Below are 27250 nucleotides of genomic sequence, written 5' to 3'. Positions count from 1 at the left end.
AAAAAATTTTTTGCGTGAAGAAAGAACGGCTGCGTTTTCGCGAATCTCGGAGGCGAGATCACTCGACCTGTGCCCGTGGGAGAGATAAATCCCGCGAGGAAGACCATGCGCGGATAAAGCGAAGGTGCGAAGTGCAACTTAAATCAAGAAGCGCAAAGCACATCAAAGAATAAAGAAACGAAACGAGATTGCGAGCTCACGGTAAAATCGGGAAACATTTTTCATGAATATTCAACTCTTCGTGTACCTTTTATATTATAAAACAAAAAGGATAGTCAAATTAATAATTAAAAAGGTTTCATACTAATTTTTCTCTTTCTTGATTTTACAGAATATAAAATAAATATTTGTAATAAGGAAAAAGTTAGAATATCTACGATCGTCGTGTTTATACCTTTAAAACATTTAAATTTCTGATTTAAAATTTATCAAATATTTTATCTTTATAATTTTTTAATCACTTTGGATTCTTGAACTCGGCTAATATTGATATCGGAAGAGGATATTTTTAACGAGTGCCGTTTTGCAGTATTAAAGGTCACGAAAAAATCGATAAGAATTAAATATACGAATGGTGCACCGTTCTTTAAAAATAGAACACACACAATCAATTATCGAGTGTGAAGGTATTATTTTCCGCGATCCTCTACGTACACCTACACAATGTTTTTTATCGTTTAAAAAATTTGCGCGTTCTTTCAGTAAGAATAAAAGTCAAATTTAATATAACAATCTTAGAAGTAGACCCAGATCAATCTCGGAACACTCGAGTAGCTTCTCGAATGCCAAACGAATCGGTTCGTTGCGCGAAAAAGGTTCAAATCGAATTTAAGAATCGCGTTGAATTATTTAACGGAAATAAACTGCGAAGGAATAAATTATGCCAAGTGTACTTTTAGCGAACACGCGCGGATGATAAATTGTCGTTCAGAAAGAAGTACGTCAGGATTTTTTAGGGCGTGTCCTTGCTTCGCACTCGGCGCGACAATGCTAATCGCATGATTACACGTACGCCGCGCCGCTTCGGATAATCGGTATCAATTGTATATTGATACACGTAATATCATATCATATCGCGAAAGCCACGAGCAGTAGTCGATTAAAGTGCGTATTTCCAGTCGCGTCGAAGTAACGCTTCGCGTTGAAAAACCCGCGGGTGGAAAAGAAGTTCGAGGAGAAAAGATTCTTCCGTCGCGTCTTCGAAGATTACGTATTCGTTCTTTCTTTCACGTGGGGGCGAAAGTCGCCGAACGAAAGAAAACATGATGATCTCACCGAGCATTCTGCTCGCGGTTGGAGTAGTTTCTGGGATTTTCCTATACGTCGGTCTTCGATCCAGGTAAGCGCGCGAAATATTTATTCACTTTGAAGAATTTTTATTTTCGCATACGAAATTAGACTAATTGTGAAAGAGCTCGATATTCTTTTAGTCCTATCCCGCATAATTTATATATATATATATTTATTTTTTGTCAAGGGTTATTCAACATTGACGTAAAGTTGGTCTTATCCGGAAGTTTCAGGCTTATCAGTGATAGAATTTCCGCTTATCGCATGTATACATGTACGCCGGCCGCGTCGACAATCGAGTTATTTTTTGTTTTCTCTCGGAAAAAATCGTGTGTTGTGTCGAGATAACGTCGCGATATTGCAATTGTGTCCGCATAATTTAAGCCTACTTCAACTATATTATTAAAATAAAATAAAATAAAAGTTACGTTGCTTGAAAGTAAAAAAGATAGATCTTTAAATAAAAAAAAAAATTTTCTACTAAATAGAATCTTATCAGCAAGTCGCGAACTGATAAAGATAAACCTTGAAGTTTAACATTACCCGTCTACAACTTCGGAACTATTTGAGTGAGAAAAATTTAAGCGGTTTGTTGTTGCCGCCGGCTTGAAATCGGTGGGAGTTACTAATTCAAAGCAAATCGATATCTGTCACCCGCTGGTATTCTAAGATAACGAGATAAGACCGTGTTGGCTATGACCCGAATGAAATATTAATTTCGTTCCTCGTATTCTCGGCGTATCACGACTTGTAATAGAAGCGGCGCTATAAAATCTCGCAGATTGTAGATTGTATCGCATGTACAGAGATATATCTGTGGTCCTGTCAGATTTGCCAATATGCCTTTATATCTAAAAGACGATTATTTTGGAATGTACTATAAGTTACTTTTTAATGAGTTATCTATCTGTCAAAGGTTCGATAGTATACACACGTGCACCGTTCGAATTGAAATAACTAGCGCCTAGCCGAACAAATTACGTTTCCACACTGAAGTAAAGGTCGCTTTTCTTCCATGGCGAGCTTGCACAATAAGTCCATTTCGCGAGCATCGTTATTTACTATTTCAAACAATATAATCATTGATACATTTATGAACCGCTTTCAAATTTCCATCTAAATTTACTTACGTCCAAGTTTCATTCTTCCCCTGACCTGACTCGGCACATTCGTAATCTGCGCACGCGGACCGGCGGACCTTGTCTTCCGCGATGCGGAGTCCGGCATACGCGATCGGGACACGGTCCGTGCAATGCTCCCGCGCGATAGGAATAATATCCGACGTGGCCCCGCGACCTCGCCAGACGAGAGCCGGTTTAGGATCGCAGGTACCGCCGGAAGCGGTGAACGGCGCCGGTGATGCGTGCCGACGACGTATCGATACCCCACGAGCGAGGAGGGACGGTGCCCGTTCATTAAGAATGCGCGTGGCGGGCCATGGGGCGTGGAGCGGCCCGTCAATGGTAAAACGTCGGGCGTTGCACAATGTACGTATCGAACCGCGGCGAACAATGGACGCAGCGGCGCGTAGGGGAACCGGAAGCACGTCGGAAGAGCACAGGAACACGCCGAACGCCCGGGATTACCCGCGGCACCGGCGACGTTCTCTTCATTGTCGGGATATTCACCGCCGCGGATAGTTGGGCCCGGCCGCACGCGCGAAACGCGAGGCGATCTCCGCGAGGTACCGTCGGTTTCACGACGCACGCGGAAAATCGGTCGTATTCCTTTCCGCCACGGCGACGATTTAAATCCGACGCCTCGCGGAAAGTGGACCACGCAGCAGCTGACTACACCGCCGGATGACAAGCTCGCGAATCATATTGGAACAATTTCATCTCGCCGTGTATATGTTAAATCGAGACCATTAACTTTTGAGAACTGTTGGAACTTCTGTGCGACTAAAACTTATCCTTGGAAGCATTTCTCCGTAAAGGCTGCTTTATTGTCTGTTATACGAGCGACGAACTAAGGAGTGGAGCGCATTATTTCACGTCGTTGTGACGTCTGAAACCAACTGAGTTCCTGCACAATGCTGAGAATAAGTTTTTCACGAAAAGCCGAGAGCCCGCTTTTCATTTTAAGGCTGTAAATTTCAAAAATTGAATAATAACGTGACGAATAATAAAATCTTGAGATAATAGTATCAACAATTAAACCGATGAAACATTTCTTTCTGGGGATCATCTGCGGGAGAAAGCGAGAGAAACGGTAAGTGCAAAAAGCGATTCGATGGAGCTTAATAATTGCCGTGTACTCGCAATACTTACTATTCTAACGAGAGGTGATGCTCTCGTTCAATTATCAATCGTAACGAAGACAATACTTTCTTAATAAAATAGATGAATTATTAATTGATAGATAATCAATAATAATATAATAAATTAAAAATGATATTTAAAAGTTATAAAAATATGAAATCTTGCGGAAGAAAATTTTTTTATTTTTATATTTTTAAGTAAGTTATTAACATTAAATTTACGTGTCTTAGAAAATTTATTTTATACAATTAATAATTTAAAATAATTACATATTTGTAAGTTGTAAAAATCATCTTTTTCTTTTTTTTTTTTTTTTCGTGATTTTTCGATTGTTTTGATATCTTGTTGAAAACATCTGAGCATACCTATTATTCTTATTTCTTCTTGAATGCCGAGTATCAGTGTAAATGACATCAAGGGAAAATCGAGACCGATAAGATTAGAAAGATAGACGCCGACAGGATTCGTCGCGCGAGTAACACGATGCTCTTTCGCTCGTGGATGGGAAAGGCATTTATTATATAATAAGAAACGATTACAGAAGCGAGAAATTGCACGATAGGTGATGTAATCAAATTACATGCACGCGGTACGTCAGACTTATGAATCGTTCCTCTCGTATACAATGAAATGTCCGAAGAGAGATAAGACAATTTTTTTTAAATCACTAAAATTGATTAATCATAAAAATGGACCATTGTGCGAGAGAACTCTCTCTTTCTTTCACTTTGAGAGAAAGAGAAAGAGAGAAAAAAAAATATATATACATAGCCGACTTTAAATAAAAATTGTATCACTTATAAAGTTTTGTAATACAGTGTCAATTACTTCTGATATTACGTCACCTTGTTCTTATTGCAATTAACGCGTAAAATTCGCTGGTGTAAGATAAACTACACAAGAAATCGTAATTTTTCAATTCTGACATCACCGTCGTTTTAATTGTTGAAAGTGACATCATCGAATATTTCAGAGAAAGTGTTTATTAATTGCAAAAACGTCGATTACCAATTACAAAGAAAAAGGAGGGGAGAGGAAAAAAAGAAAGAAAGAGAGAGGAGAAAGGATATTGTCGTGAGAATCTAACGAAGACGGAGGCTCCTACCATCGGCGTGCACAACCACGCGATTCTGAAGTTTCCCCGGCTGCGAGCGGTTCACTGTCACTTTCGAACCGACAGTCCGGTACGAGGATACGATCGCGTCGGTTCTGAAACGCGAACCGCTCACGGAAATGCTGAGTGAGTTAACACATTGCGGTCTAACCGCGGACCAACTTGGCGTCACCGTCAACATCATCAAAGACGCGAGCTAGAATCGGCGATACTGTCGGAATTCGGAGATCAGTCTCTGCCCTCTCCTTTTTCAACGTTAGAAAAGATCGCCCGTGATCGAGATTACTGAAACGTCGAATCCATACAAGGACTGAAATGCAATAGCAGCGGAAGAGAGCTACCAGCCGAGTCTAAAGAGGAAGCTGGAAATAAGACGAAAAGAGGTGGGAAAAGAAGCAGAAAACCAGCTCGATGGTTGCGCAGAGCGAGAAGTGCATGGCGAAAATAGAAGAAGTTACACGGTGAAAGGGAAGACGTAACAAAGAAGGATTCAAGTGCAAGAATTACTTTCCGGAAGAAACTGAAGACGCGGCGTTTGAACGCAGGGAATCGGAACGTCGTGGAGTCAACTGTACATAAAAAAAAAAATATATATATATAAGAAAAGTTGATTGAAAAGGGACCGTAGGTGTCCAATTGCGAGAATCGTCCAAGCATATTCAATTATGAACGATGAGAGGAAGTCTGAATATATTTTGTAAAAAGGTTACGTGCACGTATCAGAGAGAAAAAGGCAAAGAAACTGATTTCGCGCATTTCTTTCGGGAAAAATATTCGTCCGAGAAAGACAAAGTACAAGGAATAAGAAGAAGAAAAGATAAAGAAGAGATAAATAAATATAAATCTAGGACGCGTAACAGGGAAACTTGATTAGATGAAAAACGTAATTCGCAAGAAGTTGCCGGAAAAAAGTTGAAAAGCAACAACGAGAACTTAGTTCATCGAAAAGATCCTTCCATTAAATCAATTACGACGATTAAACAGAACATAATTCTCTGCGAAGAGTGGAGCGAAAGTAAAGAAAGAAGTAAACGAAAAGAAAAGAAAAATGAGGAAGCGAGAAGGAATTTAATTGAAAGTATCCTCTGAAGAAAATAAAACACGAAATTACGCAAACATGTTTAATTGCATGTGAATGCATATAATGGAAGCAAAACAAAAAAGAGAAAATTAAAAAAGAAAAAAAAACACTGAAGTTAACCAAAAATAGCTCAAAGCTCGCAACGTAGCTTCTTTCAAATTGAAAATTAGTTTCATAATCTTCATGTTTGCATAATTTGTGTCGACCATTCGATTATGTAAATTTAAACGCTAGTATCTATCATTTATATAAAAAAAAAGGCTTATAGAAGAACATGTAAAAAGTGCGGACGAAAGCTCGATTGTAATCGCGTGTCGTGCGCGGCGTTACGTAAAACGACGTAACCGGCGGCCAATCGTACGGTGGAAAGTCGCGGCTACGATCGCATAATCGGCGTTTAAAACGGAGTGCGTTCGGGCGCGATTATATTACCGCGCCGATCGGAATTGCGAATGCGGGAGGATGCTGAAAGGCGGAATGAATAAGCTGGAGGAGTCGACGGAGAAAGCGAGAATTATCGCGGACAGATGCGGAATCGTCGAATCACCGCGTTCAACGTCGTAAATAAGACATTAAGGTCGATGAAGGAACTTTCGCAAATTAAGTTATAAACTAATCTGCGAGCTTCGTACATCAGCTGTGTTTCGGCGTTTCTGATTTCCACGGAGTTTTGCGGAGACTTGGTGGTAATCGCCGATCAGGACAAGCGCGAAAAAGTATTCGGGTTAGGATCACGTTGATTTAAATTGGCCGTGATTAGCGATTAAGTCTTTGCGCGTAATTAACAGTGCCATGCAAAAACGAAAAAAAGAAGTCACGTGGATTACCTAATCAAAAGTCAGAGCGAAATTACGTGGAGAGATCAAAGTGAACTGTAAACTAATTATGATTTAATTTCGCGATTCTATATTGTGCCAAGTGTCGCGACGATTCCCCGTTTTAAGTGCTAAAGACAAGGTGTCGCCTTCATTTCTTTACGGAAGATTTCCGTGTCCCCGCTTGACAATCATGATTTACATATCCTTCATCTCCACGCTCCTAATCGAGAGCGATAAAGTCGTGCCAGGTCAGGAGAAGTATAATATGGCGACGTTCCTACTTCTCTTTCTACTGATCACCATTGAGGTCGTGGTGGTGAAGGTGGTCACTTCCGACATGGAACGAGACGAAGACAATTATACGATAAGCTCGGCCGCGGTGTTCTTTGATCGCGAAGATTAAGCGCCGACCGGCTAACTGGCCAATCACTATGGGACTATTTAAACTATTTCAATTATTTAGAAAGTGGCATAAGAGAGCAAGCAGTTCGAGCATTTTTGTTAACACAAATATTCACATATGGCGTCTAAAGATTCTTTTTTTTTTTTTAACCACGTATTTGTAATAGAACTTCCGCAAAAAAATAAATGTTAATTATTTGAAAAAGCATTATTAAGCTGAAAAAAAGGTGAAAGTAATTTTATCGTCTCTTGCACGACAATCAAACTACGATGGTGTTAATTGATATCCCATTTAACTTCTTTAAACCGGGACGGTCAGTGCCGCGTATTTAACAAAAAACAAGGAGAAATAATAGCGTCGACTTGCGACGTGCGTGTTTGACTTCTATCACTTTCGAAATAAATCTAAACCGTTAATTAAGTGCGCGCGATGACCGAGAAAAAATGGTTAGAAATATGTACACTATTATGGCATAAAATCGTACCCACGCCGTATCTATTTATAAGTACTTTCTATTACATTCTCTTTCGTATTGTTGATTCGCACCAATTACACGCAGGTTTCGATAACATGGGATCTCATATAACGACCTGCGTATATACATATAGAATGCCTAAATATTGTCAACTGAATACGAACCCCAAACAATATATCCCAAATTTTTTTTGTTAAATATTAAAAAGTTTAACATAAAATACCTCTTCGTGCTTATTGAAATAAAAACTCTAAATCAAATTAATTACATTGATCGTAATTTTGTTTCCTAAAAGAAGATTTAAAACTTGAAATTATACTAAAAATTTTCAAATTTTGAGGAATAAAACTTTCATTCCCGTATTCACATTTATGGGACACCCGTACAATAAATGTGCATTGTATTAATAGTTGGTGCATGCATATACAGTAAGCGCGGTTATTTTGTACCGTTACGACGTTGTAAATATGTAACAACTGTGTCCTAGAATGCGTAGTCCGAGTCGATCGGTGGCTTCGCGGTACGAAAATAAAATCGAACAATTTTATCAAGCGTCGTTCTTTATATCCGTTATTCTTAATAATAAACGCATTTAGCCTGTAAATTTTTGTGATTAACACCTCGAATAAACATATTGCGCCCAGTTTATACAATAATATGTTGCTTAATTTAAATAAACCTTTTGAAAATAATTGAAATAGATTTTACAAATTGAAATAAAACGACATTAAAATAATATTAAATAGTGATAAAAATCCTAATAAGAATCAATGAATCATCTTATATCGATCGATTACTATTGTCTTTCCTATCAATCAATAAACGTCCAATAACATCTAAGTAAATAATAAAAAAAATTGTCGATTAATAAAGCTTAATTACAAATGATTTATATAAATAAAAAAAATGTAGGAAGGATTCAAAGGCGAGAGGAACGAAGCGAGTGGTGGTCGACGACGGGCGTTGCGCCTGTTGCTTGGCACCGTTTTTGGTCGGCCGCGGCGTACGCTGCAGCGATTGCGGTGCTAGATCCTGCAGGAAGGCCTGCTCTAGGTGGGACACGTCCGACAATGCCTGGCGCTGCATATTCTGCCACCAACAAAGGTTTCCGCCGTCATAATTCCCGCCGTATCAATTATTTTCGAAATCTCTCCATCTGCTCGATAAACGAACCGCGCGCGATTTCTCGAGATCATTTTAAAGTCCCCGTAATTATCGTTTCTACGTTGATTTCGCATAAAGAATCTATTTCAAGCCGATCATCGGAGTCTTTCAAATAGAAGTCTAGTTTAAATATTAATTTTCGCAGATCGTGGCTGAGGAGGAATGACAAATGGTTCGACAACTTTGGCGGCACGGCGAGCGAAGAAGACCGACAGAGATTCTTCGGTACCGCTAAATCGCACGTTCTCGTGGCAGGTAAAATAATTACGATATTGCCCGATAAAAATATTTTCTAAGGTTCGCGATAAGGTAATGGCGATGCGTAGCAAGTGTTCCGGAACGTTCGGCGTATCTGGCTTTCTTTCTCTTCGACGATTTTGCCCGCGCTGTTCTATCCCCGATTGGCCAACGTCCGTCCTTGTTCCAAGGCAGAAAAGCCGCGTAACGGAAGGAGACTTGAACAGTAAGAGCTCGAAAAGTCTCTCACGGCGATGCTCATTGTTCGATGCGCGCCGCGTGATCCGCCGTGAATTGTATCAACGCGCTCGATCGGGATAGAGCGCGAGCGATCTAACGGCGACACACGGTGCACAGTCCGGGATTTAGAAAGCGACTTTTCTTCCATCCCGGCGACGGCTCGTGTGATTCGAGTGTGACGTGATGACGGTGACAACGCGAGGCTTCAACAGCTAGTTCCGCGATAACGAGGAAACGAGTGCGAAAACGCGCAGGACACACGATATTTAAAGAGGTAAACGCGGAAGAGACGCGATTCCGTAACACCGCGGACATGACACTCGCGAGTTTATAATTCGGCAAAAATCTGTGAGCTCGTCAGTAATTTAAAAAAAAATAAAAAATAAAAAATAAATTAATTAATGAACGTTTTTAATAATATCTTAAATTTCAGAATATGCAGCCGCGAATTCGGACACGGTGCAGACCCAAGAAAATCGGGAAGAGAGGTGCATGGCGCACGCGGTCCAAAATTTTGTCGAAAAGATAGTCGACGGTCTCGTTGAGAGCGTAAACGACACGCCGATCGATAAGCTGTACGAGGACTCCGAGTGTAAGCGATCTATTACGTGTAATAGCATCTGACGCCGCTGCAGTGTAGCATAAAATTGCAATTAAAATTTCAATTAACGTCTATTAATCCAGACGACAGATTCTTGGAGGAACATCGTCCGCCGCTGATCGCCGCTCTGATTCGACTAGCTGCCTGCCTGAGAATGTCCCTTACGAGTAAGTATTTCATCTTCAATTGAAATGCAAAGAAAGGAAAAGCTTGGTCTCAAATTGAAACGTTATCTTTTATCTATCCAAAAAAAAAAAAAAAACGATAATTGCGTGAATTTTTCTTAATTTAGCAAGAATTCGTTTCCGGTTCAAACTTACATATACTTTCAAATTAACGCAGTTATTGCTGGGATTATAAACGATAGCGTTAAAGATAAAGAATAGCGTTCGTCATTAAATTTGCGACTTTTTTTTTTTTTTAACATATTTAATTCGCGCCACGTGCGCTATTTGACGGCGAGTCTTGGGAACGACTAGCCGATGTATCACCGGTTATTAACTGATAATGCCTTTCCGACGAGGACAATGTGTGCCGCTCCGCTCCACCGGTCGACGTTCCCCAGGCACTTTTGTCATTACACTCGCGTTCGCGACATCTCGACGGCGCGCGGTTACGTAAAAAGACCCTGCCAAGCGCTCGTAATTATCGTCATGTCCTCCCACGACTCATTTCGCGCGCAATTTTATCTTCCCACGGCGAATTCCTATCCCGTTAAAAACGTTAAAACACGAAAGCACGGATAGGGCTCATATATCTCAATGAAAGGTCGCGAATTCATTATCTACGGGCGCGCTCTAAATTCAAAAGTTCCGATACTGCAAATAGAGAAACCGCTCAAATCAAAAAAGGATCGTCAACTTTTGAAATATTACATTATCAATACGGTTCGATAATATTTCACTGTCACGTGCAATTTATTAAATTTAAAGACAAACGATGTGATATCGCGCGCTTTACGTTATCAGAATAAGATTTTATCTTCAGCATTTTAAGAAACATGTGCATACGTAGTTCAATGAAAACTCAATAGATTGTGCACGCTGTATCGCGTCGTGGTGCTTTCTTCGATCCATCTGGTTTGTATAATCGCGTAGGCGATCACATATTTCAGTATTACTAAATATTAATAAGAAACTATATATTTTTTTTTATATATTTAGGACCGATTATATATTTACAAATTATATATTAGTCACTGAAATATTTTTTCACCTTTCACGAGTTTCACCTTTATTTTAATTCGCAAGGCTGCACGTCTTATATGCGACTTCGAAGAAAAGAACTTAAAGAAAAGGACTTAAGTCCACCTTGCATATCGTAAACGTATTCCTCTAGCTCTTGCGACAATGGTAATAACACATTAAAATACACTTAGAAATTTAGAACATAGAAACTAGATCAAGGAACTGACCGCCATGTAGCAAATTCTGGACGGCGAAAGGTGAAACTTTAGCTTCAACTAACTCGTCTTTGACTGGATTAAAAAAAAGAAAAAAAGTGAAAAAAAAAAAACTTTTCTATTACCTCAAAGGTAAATCAGCGTGCAATATTTATGGTTAAAATATAACGTATCGTGTTTGCTGTTTAATATTTACGTGTAAGTGTTTAATATTTACGATCGCTTCGAAATTGCATCTTAAGTCGCTCAAGTCGAAGTTTCAACTTTCGCCATTGGGAATACGCTGGTAAATGGCGATCGGCAGCTTTCAAGTCTACTTTTTGAGTCGTTCGACTCTTCCTTTCTTCAGGTTTTCATACTAACGTGTCATTATCAGCAATAATCGCGAAAGCAATCGAAATCTGTTTATGATTTATAACGTACGTGCCAGATTTTCGAAGAAAAATAATTTAAACGAGGAAGTGATACGATTATTGATTACGTGAACAATAAGAAGCGCTCGAAAATGTGAACAAATCATGAAATCTCACGTTGTAACATTTTTTTTTCCCCGACGAATGACTCATCGCGAATTCTTAGTCGAAGGATAGATTTTTGATTAGCCGATTCGCTAATCGAAGGAAGCTACGAAGGAAACGGGGAATAATTACCACGTTCTTCGAATGATAATTGCTATGTCGACGTGCCTAACTCGGTTAAAGAATATATATATAAATAGCACAATGGGACAGAGCCGATATTTTATAACGATCTTATAAAAGGTTCCTGTACTTTCTCAACTAATTGCCTAATTACCCTTACGTCGTTGCGTTTCAGTTGCGGAAGAGATCGACTTCAAATTAGTTATACATATATGTAATCGGTGTTATTTAACGATACTGTTATTACAAGTTTATTCGTTGACTTTTAGAGTGCCGTTTGCGGAGTAAATCTCACACAGGTGCAGGTAAAGTAAAAGTAGCCGGGCGACCGTTCGCAAATAAGGGAAACGAGTTCCGCGACTCTTCCGCAAATCGCAAAGTGACATTTGCGCGGAGCACGATCTAATCGTGCCGGTCAACCGGCGCCGTGGAATTCGCGGGATCGAGACCGCTAATTTCGACGGTCGTAACGAGACCCGTGGTGGTTTCGTGCGAACGAAACGGCACGAGATCGAGTCTCGCGTAACACGGAGCGACTTTTGCATCTCGTCAAACGACTCTCTTCGGGTTCCGCCTGAAAGAGGCCTGGAAAAAGTCACCGTACGCGTAACTAAAAGTCGCGTACGCGTGCGATAATGCGTCTTAGACAAAACCGCGTAACGTGGCGAACGCGAACGGGCCGGCGATATCACTTTAACACGTCGTTCCAATTCTCCGGGTAAGTCGTGTGGCTTCACGAGCCTAAGCTCTTGTACGGTATATCGTAATAATTACAAACGTCCGTTTTAAAGTCTCAGCGCGACACGCTAAACGTGAGGATCAATAACTCGAAAAAAAATTTCAACACTTTTTTTTAATATCAAACAATTCCGAGATTGAGAAGAAGTTGTAATGCTTCTCAGGCAAACGTTTCTTTATCCAACCCGGCGATCCGGAGTAAATAATGTCCGACGTGTCGAATGCGACTCAAGCTGGAAAAATATTGCCAGCCATTACGGGTCCAATTTCGAGACTTAAGCGACTATTAAAGCGTGCTTTAAGCGCGCGTGCGAATGCGGGCCGTCGCGATCCCACAAAGCGAGCGGCCCAATCCGGCGGCAGGTGATTATCACGATAGACGCGCGTTCTCTCGCAAAAGCGACCGAGGCTCCCCACTATGAGGAAGCCATAGGTCGCACACGTCGTGCACAGGTGGACGAGGACGAGCGACGGCGACGGCGACGGCGAGACGTGCGTGTCTCAGTCGTGAGCGGGCGAGCGAGCGATCGAGCGTATGAGCGCCGCGAGTGCGCGCGTGTGAAGATTCCGCGCGCGGCGCGCGATTAAAGGACGGCCGCGAAAATAAAGCCGGGTGATAGGCACGCAGATAAACGCGAGGAATGCGCCGCGAAAGACCACGTGAGAAGGTGAGACGGTATTTAAATGGACGCACGACAGGGGAGATCTTTAACCCCGGATGATAGCAGCCGGCTCTCAGCACGGTACAAACATATCCGGGCGTGAACACAGATTAGTGGAAACATCAGCGCGAGGAAATACGCAAATTGGCAGACATTGACAGGAGGCTTATTGTGTGAAATTGAATTTCTAATCAATGAGAAAAGAGGGAGGAGGGGAAAGTAATTCGACATCCTTTCCATTCCTAATCGCTTCTCTCGGGAGAAAGAAGAAGCGAGCCTATATATTAAATATTATTTAGTTTCTTTTTTTAATTTAGAATTTTATTCCACAAAAGTTTTAACAAGTCTTCTATAAATCATAATAAAAAAAAATTAATTAAATTTAAGAAATTTGAAGAATCAAGCGATTGACGTCTTGAGATTTTCGTAAAAAATTTAATTTATGTATATATATATAAAGTACTTTTTATTTAAGTTTAAAGTCTTAATTAATTTATGTCAAAAATTGTTATAAATTTTTATCATTAGTTTTAGTTAAATGCACTATACGTGGAATGGATGCCTGTTGCTTTCTTTTCCAAATCGCTATCTATTTTATTCAAGCCAGATAAAAATACAAAATTAATAATTGCACGATTGGTTGAAAAATATGCTATGCGCTCTTCTGGTTATAGTAAAATATCAAGGTCGGTGCTAATTACGGCAAAGCGATAAGAAACGATACTAGCCGCGGAAACGGAGAACCACAGATCTTCTCACGTTCGAGAAATCGATTTGAAGACCTTGGCGTCTGGACGTTCACCGGACACTTTTGATCTCGTCTCGCACGTAATTATTCTGATAAATGACTGTTTTTGCACCGTGAATATGAAAAACTTATAACGTTCTTCTTGTAGCGTACAAAATTTATACATCAAGATCAAGTTAAAACAAGAACACAAAGTGCTCCAACTCTTCTTTATTTAAAATTATATATATATATATATATTTTTTTATAAATGTCTTTAAATTTAATATCTCAGTGGCTTATTTAATTAAAATACCTTTACATGCAAAAAAATATTTTATAAATAAAATTCTCTGCATAAGTTATGAGATTTAATGAATAAATTCCAGTAAACGCTATCATACAGAACGAAAGAATCCTCGCGTGTTTAAAAAAAAAAAAAAAAAAAAAAAAAGAAAAAGAGGACGATCTTATTGAGCTCTCGTTATCGTCACGCGTAACGGTCTTTTATCAACTGCATGACACAACTGAGCAAACGAGATACTTTTAAACCGAGAAATGAAATCGTGACGAGTTCCGACCGCGCATTTTTTTCGACGGCGCCTGTTGAAGTAATTTTTATACAAACCACTCGAAAATGTCGAAACGCTAAAATTAATCGATTGACAATTTCACTCGTGACATATATTTTCAAAGGATGTGACGATACTCTACTTCGTCGACTCGGTGATGCAAATAATATTCATCTGTATCGGGAAATATTTCACAAGCGCGTATCGTTTATTCACTTCAAACATTTATTTCGAGAACTAAAAATCCCTATTCGGTATTAAATATCAAAGTGACACAATAATATTCTTTTTTTTTTTATACTCTACCAGGCAAAAAATTTACGTGCTTTATTTCAAAATTTTGCATAAAAATATAAGCAAATATTTACCAGAAATCATGGTAATAATAAAAGAGTAATTTAAAAATAGAAATACATCCGAAGCCCTTACGTAATACTTCCGTGCAAGACGCGTCTAGTTAACATACGAAATAAAGTCATGCACGCGGGAACATTGAAAAACGTCATATGCTCGATCATGATGTTTGTCATATAGCCTTCAACCGTGTCACCTTTGAGAAAAAGCAGAAGCGTGCTCAGACGAGTTCTTGAAGGTTCGAATGTTAATGCCGACGCGTTTCGTCGCTTCAACATTTGCCATGCAAATGAGAACTTAAGAACTGACTAGATAGAAAAAAAATAAAAGTAAAAACTAAAAAAAGCTGACGTAATTGCGCGAACAAATAGTCCGAGATTTCATCGAAGAACGCGCGAACCTAGTAAAAACTTAACTATCATTCCGACTATTATTCCTAATCTTGAGGAGAGTATCGTCACAATTTTCTAAGACGCCAGGGCAAAGTGCAATTGACAGTTTTCCTGCTTAAAAATAATTCTACGAGTCCGCGAGTGACGTAAGATGAATCGTAGTTATTCTTATCGAAGGTATCGCGCTCACGAAGAATGGCGATGCCTTAACGCGTAAATTTCAGCCTCGCTGATAAATGTATACACGCGCGTGTGCTAAGTGTCCGGCACGGTTCTGAACTTTGACGAGGAAGCGCTTCGTCGACAGACAAGGAAGATAAAAAGGAGCCGAAGAGGAGAGACGAAGTAATCGCATTAGCTGATGATGTGAAAGGTGCAGTCGATGCAACTGCAATCTGCTGAAGAAATGTTGACATTAATCGGCGGTCTGATCGTCGCCTATTTCGTCTACGTCCTATATTCACGAAAAAATGGTAAATAACTCTGCCGAATCTAATTGAAAATATGTTAAATATAATCGAAAGTTAATTAAAGCTTATTCTCAAAGGAATTAGAAAGAAACTAGAAAATCCCATTAAAACTCCACCGAATTATTCGACGTTTAATATAATCTTTTATATTTGATTTAGCTTTGCTAATAAAGTGCTTTTATCAGCGATACAATGAAAGTACGTCGCCTCTAATACACTGTAATCTTTTCGCCGCAAATAATTCCGATTCCTTATCTTCTTATCTCGAAGTAGTCTAACAGATAAATGGATGATAGTAATAGCATCATTTATTGCAATATAAAGAAAGAAGTAGCGTCTCCGATACATAATATTACAAGCAGTATATGAATTGTATAAAAAAAATTAGTATTTAAAAAAAAACTAGATAATAATAATAGATTAATATATATGTATATTAATATTATTATTATTAGATTAATAATGTATCAATAATATATTACTATTATACATATACGGCCCCCAAACTTTCGCGTCGCGAAAATGCGTCGTCTCTTTCGCGATGCATATCTCTTGCGAGATATCGCCGTTCTCTCCGCGCACAAAACTGGTCCAGTAACCTCATCTCAAGATCTCCAAGCGCGATCGGCTATTTATAACGTCGTGATCGACAGAGAACGAAAAAGGGGAAATGCCTTGGTGCAACGGTTTTACGACTTCCGTTATCCGGAATTTTTTTTTTTTATATACGAGAGGATCCAGGATTCCCTGCATTGAAGTATCGCGCCGAATAAAAGTTAAATTTCACCGGCAAGAATGAGTTTTCCACCTAAAGTACACTCGTTACCGCGTCGGACGGACTTCGCTGAATTATTCGCCCGTAAATCATTCGTAAATCAAATTTTTATCTCATACAGTCCTCGACGGAGCGATAAATTGATACTGCGTCGTGAAAAAGCCCCGACGTCGGCTCGTTGAAAATTCGAGACCCCCTCGCGAAACAAATGAACGGTAATCTCCCAAAGCCTTCTCCATTCCGCGATCGTTCCCAGCTCGTAGTCGAATATGTTACGACGCGAGGAAAGCCGCGGAAGAGGAATTAAACACCGGCAGGTTGACGAAAGAGAGAAAGAGAGAAAAAAAAAAAGAAACTTATCGCGTAGAAAATGTACGCTGAATCTCTATTCACGTTAAGATTTCTACGCTGCGTTAGCGATTTTGATTTATTGCGTGTCAGTGATCTCGAAGGTCATCTCGACAGCTTTCCTCTCGTATAAATTGTATACCGAATTACGACCGCGATCGAGCCTCGTTTCCTTCGAGCCGCAGCCGGGAAGACTCGATTATCATGAATTAATTATGCGCCATTATTATTCCTGTATGTCACGCCACCGCGACACGTCGTTTGATACAATCGCACGAGGAAAGTAAAAAAAAAAAAAAAAAAAATCGATCTGAAGGCCGGCGCTACCACCGATAGGCTTTGCTACCATTAGCAGATGTCGAGAGAAAAGACGATTTTACCTGCCAAAGAAACTTCTTCTGCTGGCTAATAATACGACTAATGTCCGAGGCGGTCGGATTGCGCGCAAAATACCTGTAGTCGACCTTCACCTTCTACGGCGTGAGATCAAGGCTGGGTGTCCTCCGCAAGGTAGATCCTCGACTGTACGAGTACAAGAAGTGGCTGTGTAAGGCATTACAAGCGTTACACAGAGAAAGAACAAACAGAAGAGAAGAAACGGACGGTCGATATGTTTGTTTGCAAATAGACTGATGCTCAAACATTATTAATCTTTGATGTAAGACGTCGCAAGCAATATAAAAACGTTTTTTTTTTTCAATTTTTTCTATTTTCGTTTTTATAGTTTGTTAAGTCGCACGAAAATTTTTTTTTTAATACGTTTGATATTGAGGCAATACTTTTCTCTTGATTTAAACTTTCGAAATTACGAAACCGTCGTTCGTAAAGATCAACCAGTTAAAATACAGATGTAGATTTATTTAATTAATTAAAACGCGCATATAATTAAAACTTAGAACGCTGTCGAATCGAGATCGTTATTAACCTCGGGTGTCCAGAATTTCATGTGAAAATACGGACGAGGTAAAAAGCGCGGGGCCTCGAGTTTCCCGTGGAAAGAGTTCAGGAGGTCGGTGAATTTCACCTGGCGGCCGCAATCCACGGCGGACAAGACGCTCAAAAGCCCAAAGAAAGACAGAGAAAGAAAGGAAAAAGAGGGAGAGGAAGAAAGACAGAGACAAAAGAACGAGATGAAGCCGCGAGAGCCCGTCGATGAGAGGAGTGGCTGTAAGGATACATCATCGGCAAGGTCGAGTTGGAGAAATTACTGCGAAGAAGTGACTGGTATTCGCGAATATCGCCGTTATCTCGACTTGGTCGTGCCTGAAGAAAGTGCACGGCACGACTCACGCTTGCTATACCCCGTTTTGCTATAACTGTTGGCGAGATGCGCTCGGTCGTTGATGATAGAACGCCCGATGGACAGTCACTCCGCGAGGATCGCAACTGATCCATGGGATCGCTGGCGCAGGATCGTTTCACGTTAACGCGGCACTCGGACACCAGTGGGGAAATACAAAATAAAAAAAATTGTCGTAGAAGGAATTTAATTAAAGAATGCCTCGGTAGAACGAAGAGAGAAACATGACCCACGTCGCTTCGTGGTTAAAATCTGCTGTTAATTCAAGGAGATCGGTATGCACTTCTTTTTCCTTTGGTGATTAAAAACAACTTAAGAGAGTCGTTTTCTAACTCGGGTATTTTAGTTTACGATTGCAGAAGTTAATAAGTGAAACGGTAGTGACCCCCGAGATTATCTCCATGTCGCGATAATTGCCGACGTTATGACTAGCGGAATAATGTTTTCGTCATCAATCACCGCGATGACAATGTTGATCTGGACAATTTTCCGACTTGATGTTGCAGACAAGCCGCCTAAGGACCCGCCAGCTATGGCGCACGCGGCGCTTAGAGAGATCGTCGAACGAGCCGTCGAGGAAGCACGGAAACTACCGGGATTGAATGAGACTACGGATGCGCAGCATCCTCGAGAAGGACGCGCGGATAATAGTTACGAGGATCTCCTCGCTACCGCGATACTTAATAAGGTCGTTTATATGCACAGAACTATTTGAAATTTAAGAAATAGATTTCCACTCAAAACTGTTTGAATTAATTAAGAAAATGTATTACATGTTTCAAGAAGATAAATTTATATCTTTTCTATAAATTAAATATCAATTTAAGTCCGCGTCATACTTAAATAAATGTACGAAATGTGAACGCGATTGTTTTAGGTCATCGAGAGATACCAAAGGGAACGAGTTGACGGCAATAGTAACGTCGTACACGACACAGATCCGCCTAAGGCGAAGTATACCGCGAGTGCGTAGAATTTACTTAACGTATTATCACGTAGCAGGTGTCGGATTTACGAAAAGGATTGCTATTTTTTTTTTTTTTTTTAGATGAGAGCGAGCATGTTCCTGGGGAAGATGTTGCGAGCTACGCGTTCGATCTCGCGTGCAACGACGATCACGGCGCGTCGATCAGGCAAAACGAAGATCTTCGGAAACCAATGTCCTTTACGGTAGGCACATCGATTACATATCCTCGCGAAATGTAATTAACTAATTATTTATAATTAACTGTAAGAGGCACATTTAAATTCATCAACATAATACAATCAATGTAACGAGTGTAACTGCATTCCGTGCGCGTTCTGAGGGAGAATCCTATTGTAGATGGAAGAGAGGATAGAAGAAGTAACTACGATCACGTCGGACGAGGATCAACTTGGAGATAGCGGAGCCTTGGAATTCGGATGTACCCGGCGAGTACCATTTCCGGAGTACGGGATAGACATCGTCGACCGTGAGTGCTTTCGGGCTTTTACTTTGAATGCCATTTGCATTTTTAAAAACACGAAACTGTCCATCTGCATATCTTTCTACCTTGCAATAATATCTCGAGATATGTTTATTAAAATTATTTTAGCTCGCATCTAAAAAAATATCTCAACACCGGGATAGCTTATAGTCTGCTAATCTGATATTTCTTCTCTCTAAAAAGATATGAAATACAAAATAATACTTTTTGCATGACTGCTTCTAGCGTAATCTGTAACGTTGTCGCGCGTGATATTTAGTCTTAAATTTTTTTTTTTTTTTTTTTTTTAACAGACCCGCAAGAATTACCTTCGCCGTCGTCGTCGGATTCTTCGGATTTAAATCGCACCGAGTATCCGCCGGTCAAGACAAAACGTCACGCCGCTGGTCGCACAATGGATATAATTTCACCTATCGAATCCTGGGAGGATAACTGGTTATTCCAGAGGAAGAGAACTTCTCGATCGCAGCCAGATGCAGTCGCGATGCTGGTGCCGAGTTCAAACGCGTATTACAAGGCTTTGATCGGCGACCGGGATGCCGAGGACACGTCCGATCTCTCCGAATGCTCTTCTACGAAGTCTGACGAGGAGATCGAAAAAGAATTGATGGAGGCGATCAACAACGTGATCCCAAGAACGCCCAGAACTTCCGAATGCGACGCGACGAACGATCGTGCGGAAAGCAACCGAAAAGGAACACTGATAAGAGTACATTCCGGAAAAGATGATACTGATAGCGAGAACTTCCGAGAGATAACGGAAACCGAAGATAACGTGCCTAATTCCGAGCGTTTTGAAGAAGAGAAAAGTCACGAGAGACCCCCAAAATCTACAAAAATCACTGAAGGGAAAATCAACAAAAATAAAGATGAAAAAGGTTATCAAAATGAAAGTTCGTTTGCGGCGATGGTGAGAAAAGAAAAAGGTAAAGCCAAAGAGAAGTCTAATAATACGGTTGAGCGTGGCGAAAGGACAATCGCGACCGCGGTGGAAAGTTCTAAGCAAAAGGAAGTAAAGATGCAGACTGAAAAATCAGGTGAGAGAAGCGTGCGAGGAGAAAACGTCGCCGACGAAAACGAAGAGCAACGAGAGAGCGAATATACCGAGCACTACGACACGGCAATCCAGAGACATTTGGACAGTTTAACGAGAGTTGAAGTTTGCTCCGCAGAGAGCGAGGCGGCTGATGAAGCGAGAAAAATCACGGATGAACAGCTAAAGAAATCAGAGAATACAATAGAAGAATTAAAAAGGTAGGGACTTCGAAATTTTATTTTTCAATGCTTTAGTACTTTCATTTTTTATTCTCTTAATCTTTGTCTTCGGTCTTTTATATATTTGTAAAGACACGCATATAATGAATCTATGAATAAAACGATATTCTATTCAGGTTTCGAAATAAACGTGTAATAAGTAATAACGACAGTTCCAGTTCCCTCCGTAATGCGATATTGCACGAGCTCCGTATCTTGCCGCATTATTTTTATCATAGTTTTGCCACAGTGCTTTTTTTTATAATTTTTTTTTTACATCTTTATGCAGCAAGCGTTCGAACGCCGAAGTCCAATTGCCTTACGCAACAATCGACGAGAAACACGTTTTGATGAGTGAAAATGATCCATTAAGTGCTCCTCCACGACCAGGTAATTTATTCGCGAGAAAAAAAATACTTATACGCAATACACAATAAGCTTGAAAATTCCTCACGATTTTCTTTGTGAAGAACAATCGATTATACATAAAAAAATACATAATAAAAATTAAAAGATTTCGAATAGTTTTTTTTTTTTTTTTCGAAAAGTTGCATTATTTCTAGTTATTGCAATAATCGAAGAATTAAAATAATATATGTTGGCATTTGAAATTTAGATATTTTTTAAGTATAAAAAGCGATATTTCAATATTCCTCTAGAAAAGAATTTTTAATATTCAATAAATCACAATGATCGTGCATCATATCACGAATGACGGTGAATATATCTATTGGATAGGTACAATAGCGGAACGCGAGCACAAAAAGTGGGAAAATGCGCCGCCGATCGAGAATAATCCTTACAGCGAGGAAAGCATACGAAAACGATGTCTGGAAAGGCAATATTCCAAGAATTCGGATATCTCAGGGTAAGAATTGTATATCAAAAAAAAATTTTTTACGAATACCTCATTGTAAGAGAAAGAAACTCAGTTCGATTTTTCATCTTGTTTAGAGCCCACTATGAGTTAACAAAGCTGAACGAAGCAAATCTTGAAACGCTTCTGATTCGCGAGCGAGCGGATATTAAACGGTAACTTTTCTTAATTTTTCGCAAATGACATAATAAAGATAATAAATAAAATGCTAGATGCCACATTATAAAGTACCTTACATTGAGAAAAATTTTGTTAAACAAACCAAACCTTTTAACTAACCCAGATTTAGTTAATACAATAAAATTTTTAATAAACCAAAGTAAATTGTGGTCTATATGAACAACAATTAATTCGGTTAAATAATAATTTTGTTGTATTAACTAAATAAAATTTTTCTCTCAGTGTAATAATTTGAAACATTTTTTAATAGATTTGGCAGAGATTACTACATCAATCAATCGAAAGCAGCTAGTGGAGAACGACCGGAGCGGGCTACATCAGCGATGTCCTCGATATCGAGCAGACCGAGCAGCTCATTGTCCCAGCAATCGAACTGCGCTGGCGATGAACACGAACGACAGGTGAGTCTTGACAAGCTCGAGCAATTTGAAGCCGCTTCGCTACGCGATAGCCTTCCTAGACGATGCTGCCGCGATCCCCGCGCCAGTCCACATTTCGCGATCAATCCCCTCTTGCATCTGGAGACCGTAAGCGATCGATTAACGCGTCGCGTCAACGACGACGACGACGAGCTAGCCGAGAGTTTCGTAAGAAACGACGCTAGAACGATGTATCACCAAGAAAGGAAAGACACGAGGGAAGTTCGGAGAGACGATCGAGGCCCTGAAAATTTCGCAGAATCGGATACAGAAGCTGTTTACGAAAGAGAAGAAGTAAAGTACCTGCCGCGATATTTAGATGCCAACGTGGACCCTCCGAACTCGGCTTTGGCGGATTGGAATCAACCTTGGAACGAGCGCGAGGGAAGCGTCGATCGCGAAAACGAGGAGCCGATAGTGCCGCGGTACGATTGTCGCGCGGGACCACCGAGATATCAAGACGATCGCGACCCAGGTGATCACGACTCCGGGATGTGCTCGATCGGCTCTCGCGACTCGGAGAACAGTGAGCGCGATCGTTGGCGGCAATTGTATCAGGTGACGGAGAACGACCGTCCCGGCGGCACCGAGCAGATATTAGTTGGCGGCCGAAAATTCTGGACTACTAACGGGTATAAATATCACACGTTCGGCGGTATTAAAATTGGATTGAAAAATCCGGAGGAACTCGACGATGACCTCGAAGATGAACCGATCTCACCGGAGAATCTGCTCGAGGATCGCAGCTTGGAATTCGCGAAGCTAAAATTCCAAACTTTTGGCGGTATCAAAAAGGGCAGGAGGGTCAATAGCAGAAGGATACCGAACTACAGGAGAATCCGATTGAAACCGATTCTGTTGGAAGATGGACACGCCTTTCGCGGTCCAAAAAACGGTCGCGACTCCGTCGAAACGGAAAGCTCAATGAACTTTGAACTACATTCCGATCTCAATTCAAGCAGTTGCGATCTACCGGCGAATTTGGATTATTCCGCGAGTGTCGAAGGATTCGCCAGCTTCGAGCATTCAACGAGTTCGACTTTTGAAGAAAGCGACTTGCAAGATGAGGAAAACGATGCCGTGAACGACCGAGTGTACGCGCAAATTGGACGCAAGAGAAATCGTACGAGTGCTCCGAGAACAAGCTCCATGATAAAACGCAAGAATCTACTTCGCAAGAAAAACATTAGTTCGTCTTCTCCTTGGCCGTTGCCGAGCGAGAACGATGAGTGGCAGGACGAGATTGATTGTGCTTCCGATGAAATCATAATGAACAAGTTCCTGAAAGATGTCTCAAAGAGGCGGAAAGTGTTCATCGATGACGTCGCGGCGCGAAGGACGAGATCTAGAAAGCATCGGGAAGTCCTTGAAGGTCTTAATAAGTTAGGAAAATCGATATCCAGGAATACTGAAAGGAATCTAGAGACTTTGAAGGAGTCTCGGCGAGAAGAGAGAGATGACGAAGAACGATACAAGAAATTGTATGTGAGAAGTTTGAGTGATGTTACAATATGGTGACGACGAAAAGAAAAGTTGACTTAAAAAAAAAAAAAAACAAAGAAAAAAGAAAAAAGATAAAATGCTAAGTCAATGAAGAGAACGTGTATGATGTATCATATTACAATTACAATGTGATATAGAAATATCACGTTAAAGAAATATAAAGTGCATTACACTTCAACAAAAAAAAAATCTCGAAAATATCTCTAAATTTCTTATCACGGCTGATAAGAAGAAGTGAGAGATAGCACTGTTGGAAATAAATAAATTATTATGGATTTAATTGTATTTCGACTTCATTGTGATGAAGAGGAAACGACACTCCACGTTGAGACGGAAATCTTAAAAATTTCGGGGAATTTAGCTGACGATTATAAAGATTTGTTAAAGAAAATTTGATAGTTATGTTATATATGGTTATTGTGTTTTTGCGTTAATGTACCTGAAAGAATGTGAATGCATTCGTGCCAATACTGTGGCCATATTCTTCGAGATGCAAAGTGCCATGGCGCGACATACGCTTGATATATTTTAGATGTCATAAACACGCGATTAAAAATTGAAAGTATATATTCAAAACTAATTAACAATAAGTTACAAGTGGCAAATAAATTCGGGTGCATAAAAATCTAAAATATGTATCACAATACTACGTTACCTCCCCATTAATTCCTTAACAAGTTTTTAATTAACTGTCCAGTTCTGGTTGCTATATCTATGAGAGATCGTTCCTAATTTAAAATTAAATGTAAAACACATAAAAGAAATAAACATTTTTCAAGTAGGTAATTCTATTCAGAATGTAAATTATAATTCATAAATACCGAAAATTATTAAAACCTTTAAGAAGACAATTTATTTAACGTACTGATAATCTTGTAAATATTTTATATGTACATATTGATTACAAGGATCTTAACTAATTAACTAATCTAAATATAAATTTCTCTTCATTTCTATTAAAGTGACGGTGTGAGTTCGAGATATGTCTTCAATCGACAATAGAATCCGAGTTATTTACCACTCGAAATGCATGCATCTTGCTTACACGATTTGCACAAAATATGCAATCTGATTTGCATCTACAATGTCGATGTATCTCACGAAATATTGTTTTCGATTCGCGTTAACACAATGAAATCAATTCCGCAATTACGAACTACGAAAAAAAAAAAGTTATTTTAATCGGTAAGTACCACTTCTTCATGTACGTAGTACACGATGACTAATAAATAATAATCATTTACGCTCTTATATAATATTTCTTATAAATTTTTGTCGTTACTGTCCACTAGTTTCCTCTAATTAAAAAGAAATTAACATTGCATATTATTTCCATTGCTTGTAAAATATTTACGTATTTAATAATTTCTATACGTTTGTACTAACTGCAAAAAAAACCTATTTTAATTGATATTAGAAGATTCATTGATGTGTTTTAGAATTTAAGTGACTCGTAAGATCTCTCACTTTATCAAGAATAATGCTTTATAATAAATGCTATATTAATCAAACTAATATCTATGTATACCGTTAAAATTAGTGAACTCTATGTGTTTTAGGAAGAACCTACGCCAAAGGAAATAAACGATGATCTTTCGGCTCTGCAAGAGGATAAAGATACGATAGCATTGTGGCGTAAAAATAACGCCGAGATTAACCCGGAAACGAATAATTTCTCCGTGAAATCGGACGCTCCCGACAACGTTGGAGACAGTCAGAGAGTCAAAAGCGAAAAGAATGCATCCGATAAGACAACATGGAAGGATCGCCAGCGCACAGATGACATCCTGGAAAATCAAAGAAAAAATAGTAAAAACGAAATCAACGCCAAACTTAACAATCAAGAGCAGAGTGTGGAAATTGAGCGTAAAGACGACAAGGAGCGAAAGGTTCGTAAAATCGACTTGAAAGCGTACGGTTTTGCGAACGAGTTCTCAGATCAAAAAACGCCTGCCCGGCAACAAAGAATGGTTAACAGATTGGATCTAAGTTCCTTCGGCTACCAAGACGGCCTGCGCCGTGCTCGGTCCAACAATCAGCTGGACCAGTCGTTACGAAACGACGAGAAGTCAAACCTGACGAGACACGCGTATAAGGAATACCTCGAACCGCCAAGATCGCTCGGTTGCAAGAGCTTCGCGAAGAGCTCGGGAGGACTCAACGAATTGCGAGAGCTCGAGGCCGAAAACGTAAAATCGCAACTGTCGTCCGCGAAATCGATGCCGAACGTCGGCGACGACGTATGCTACTACGCAAATCCGGTTTACGTGAACGACACGCAAGACGAGCTGACCTCCAAGAACTTGTTGGACACTGCGGCGGAACGCAACGCGATCATCGAGGACGACATCTCGTTGTTGAACGACTACGACGAAATTCCGTCCGACGTCGACCGATCCTTCGAGGATATATACATGAGGACCAAGGCACAGTCTGAAAAGGCGGACAAGGATTTGCAAACGCTGCCTTCGGTGAAAAGACTCGCGGAGGCGTTCGGCAGACGACAATCTTATGAAACACGGCCTACGAAAATATACAAGGCTTCGGTAACTAACAAAATCCTCATTTTACTTCGGTTAGACTTTGACACGATCTCGGCTTGATCCTTATATCTATTTTTAGCGACATAAGCTTTAGAATTAACAAATAAAAATTCTTTTTAAGTAATTGGGTTTTCTGCTTTGCAGGTAGCGAAAGTCGACGACGCTAAAAACAGATCGACGACCCCTGAGGTACAAATAGTCGAGACGCCTAGGCAGATGCACAGTTTAACGGCGAGGTCTATCTCAAGAGAATTTCGAGAAGGGCTACGTCAAACACCCGGGAAACTAACGTCGCCGCCAGTCAGCCGATCCTTGCTCGAAGAACAGCCTACAAATCGAACAGAAATCGTGAGGTCCAAGCAAGAAAGCAACGACACCGCCGTCATTTCACCTGGCAAACTCAAGTCGAATATCATATTTTGGGAACAAATGCAGAAAAAAACTTGAACAGTATATTTTTACCGTCAGAATAACAACGCTGTTTTTGCGGGGTCAAACTTTGTACATTTGTAAATGATATATTCTCTATATACGTAAGATTTTGCGCATTTTCAAGCCAAACAGAAATGTACAACTGAATTAATTCACGCAAAATCGAGTCGAACGTCACGCGTTGAAAGCAGCATTTATAAAAAGAGAATTAGTTGTTACTTAAACGTTAAATTTGTATTAATAAAGTCGCCAGCGTTGCTATCCTTGCGTACGATAAGGATACGTTAATGTCTGCGTCGAAAAATAATAGTTCCTTAGCGTTAATTAATTTTAAAAACATTAGAGACACTTTTCGCGAGTAGCTAGAGTAGCGAAGAGAAATAGAGAGAAGGTAAATTTCTCGCGAAATAACAGGACAGTAAGCTTGACACAGTGGCGTAATGAGATTCGTGCCAAATGGTATTGCGACACGACACGTTAATAGCCAAAGAAAGCATTGCGAATAATA

At 40.0% G+C, this 27250-nt stretch overlaps 2 protein-coding genes across 18 annotated transcripts in view; one reads left to right on the top strand and one right to left on the bottom strand.

The window, feature by feature from the left end:
* Nucleotides 1–27250, bottom strand: part of LOC139101883 (choline/ethanolamine transporter flvcr2b) — a 38687-nt gene that overhangs the window by 10217 nt on the left and 1220 nt on the right. Inside the window, exon 1 of one of the 5 annotated variants that reach the window (XM_070655386.1) lies at nucleotides 17219–17966. The exons of 3 other annotated variants lie outside the window; for them this stretch is intronic. The gene's annotated coding sequence lies outside the window, so the exon portion shown is untranslated. Of the gene's footprint in view, nucleotides 1–17145; nucleotides 17163–17218; nucleotides 17967–27250 lie in introns of those variants that run through there. One more of the 5 variants, XM_070655385.1, reaches the window with a different exon arrangement.
* Nucleotides 84–27049, top strand: LOC139101868 (myosin-2 heavy chain). 13 transcript variants are annotated; one of them, XM_070655347.1, is made up of 16 exons: nucleotides 84–1339; nucleotides 8355–8546; nucleotides 8752–8861; nucleotides 9517–9675; nucleotides 9768–9851; nucleotides 18572–18753; nucleotides 18943–19030; nucleotides 19114–19235; nucleotides 19390–19519; nucleotides 19828–20788; nucleotides 21078–21178; nucleotides 21527–21656; nucleotides 21743–21820; nucleotides 22096–22246; nucleotides 25327–26313; nucleotides 26455–27049. In XM_070655347.1, exons 1-16 carry the CDS (start codon nucleotides 1263–1265, stop codon nucleotides 26755–26757), a joined length of 3855 nt encoding a protein of 1284 aa, XP_070511448.1. In that variant the 5' UTR covers nucleotides 84–1262; the 3' UTR covers nucleotides 26758–27049. The 13 variants fall into 13 exon arrangements, with proteins under 13 accessions (XP_070511448.1, XP_070511449.1, XP_070511447.1 ...); XM_070655348.1 differs by lacking the exon at nucleotides 21743–21820; XM_070655346.1 differs by lacking the exons at nucleotides 25327–26313; nucleotides 26455–27049 and having other exon boundaries at nucleotides 22096–23844.

This window comes from Cardiocondyla obscurior, linkage group LG04 (genome assembly GCF_019399895.1).
Source record: "Cardiocondyla obscurior isolate alpha-2009 linkage group LG04, Cobs3.1, whole genome shotgun sequence".
Classification (NCBI taxonomy): Eukaryota; Metazoa; Arthropoda; class Insecta; order Hymenoptera; family Formicidae; genus Cardiocondyla; species Cardiocondyla obscurior.
Note: the sequence above shows the minus strand (reverse complement) of the source record. Positions and strands in the feature narration are given on the sequence as shown.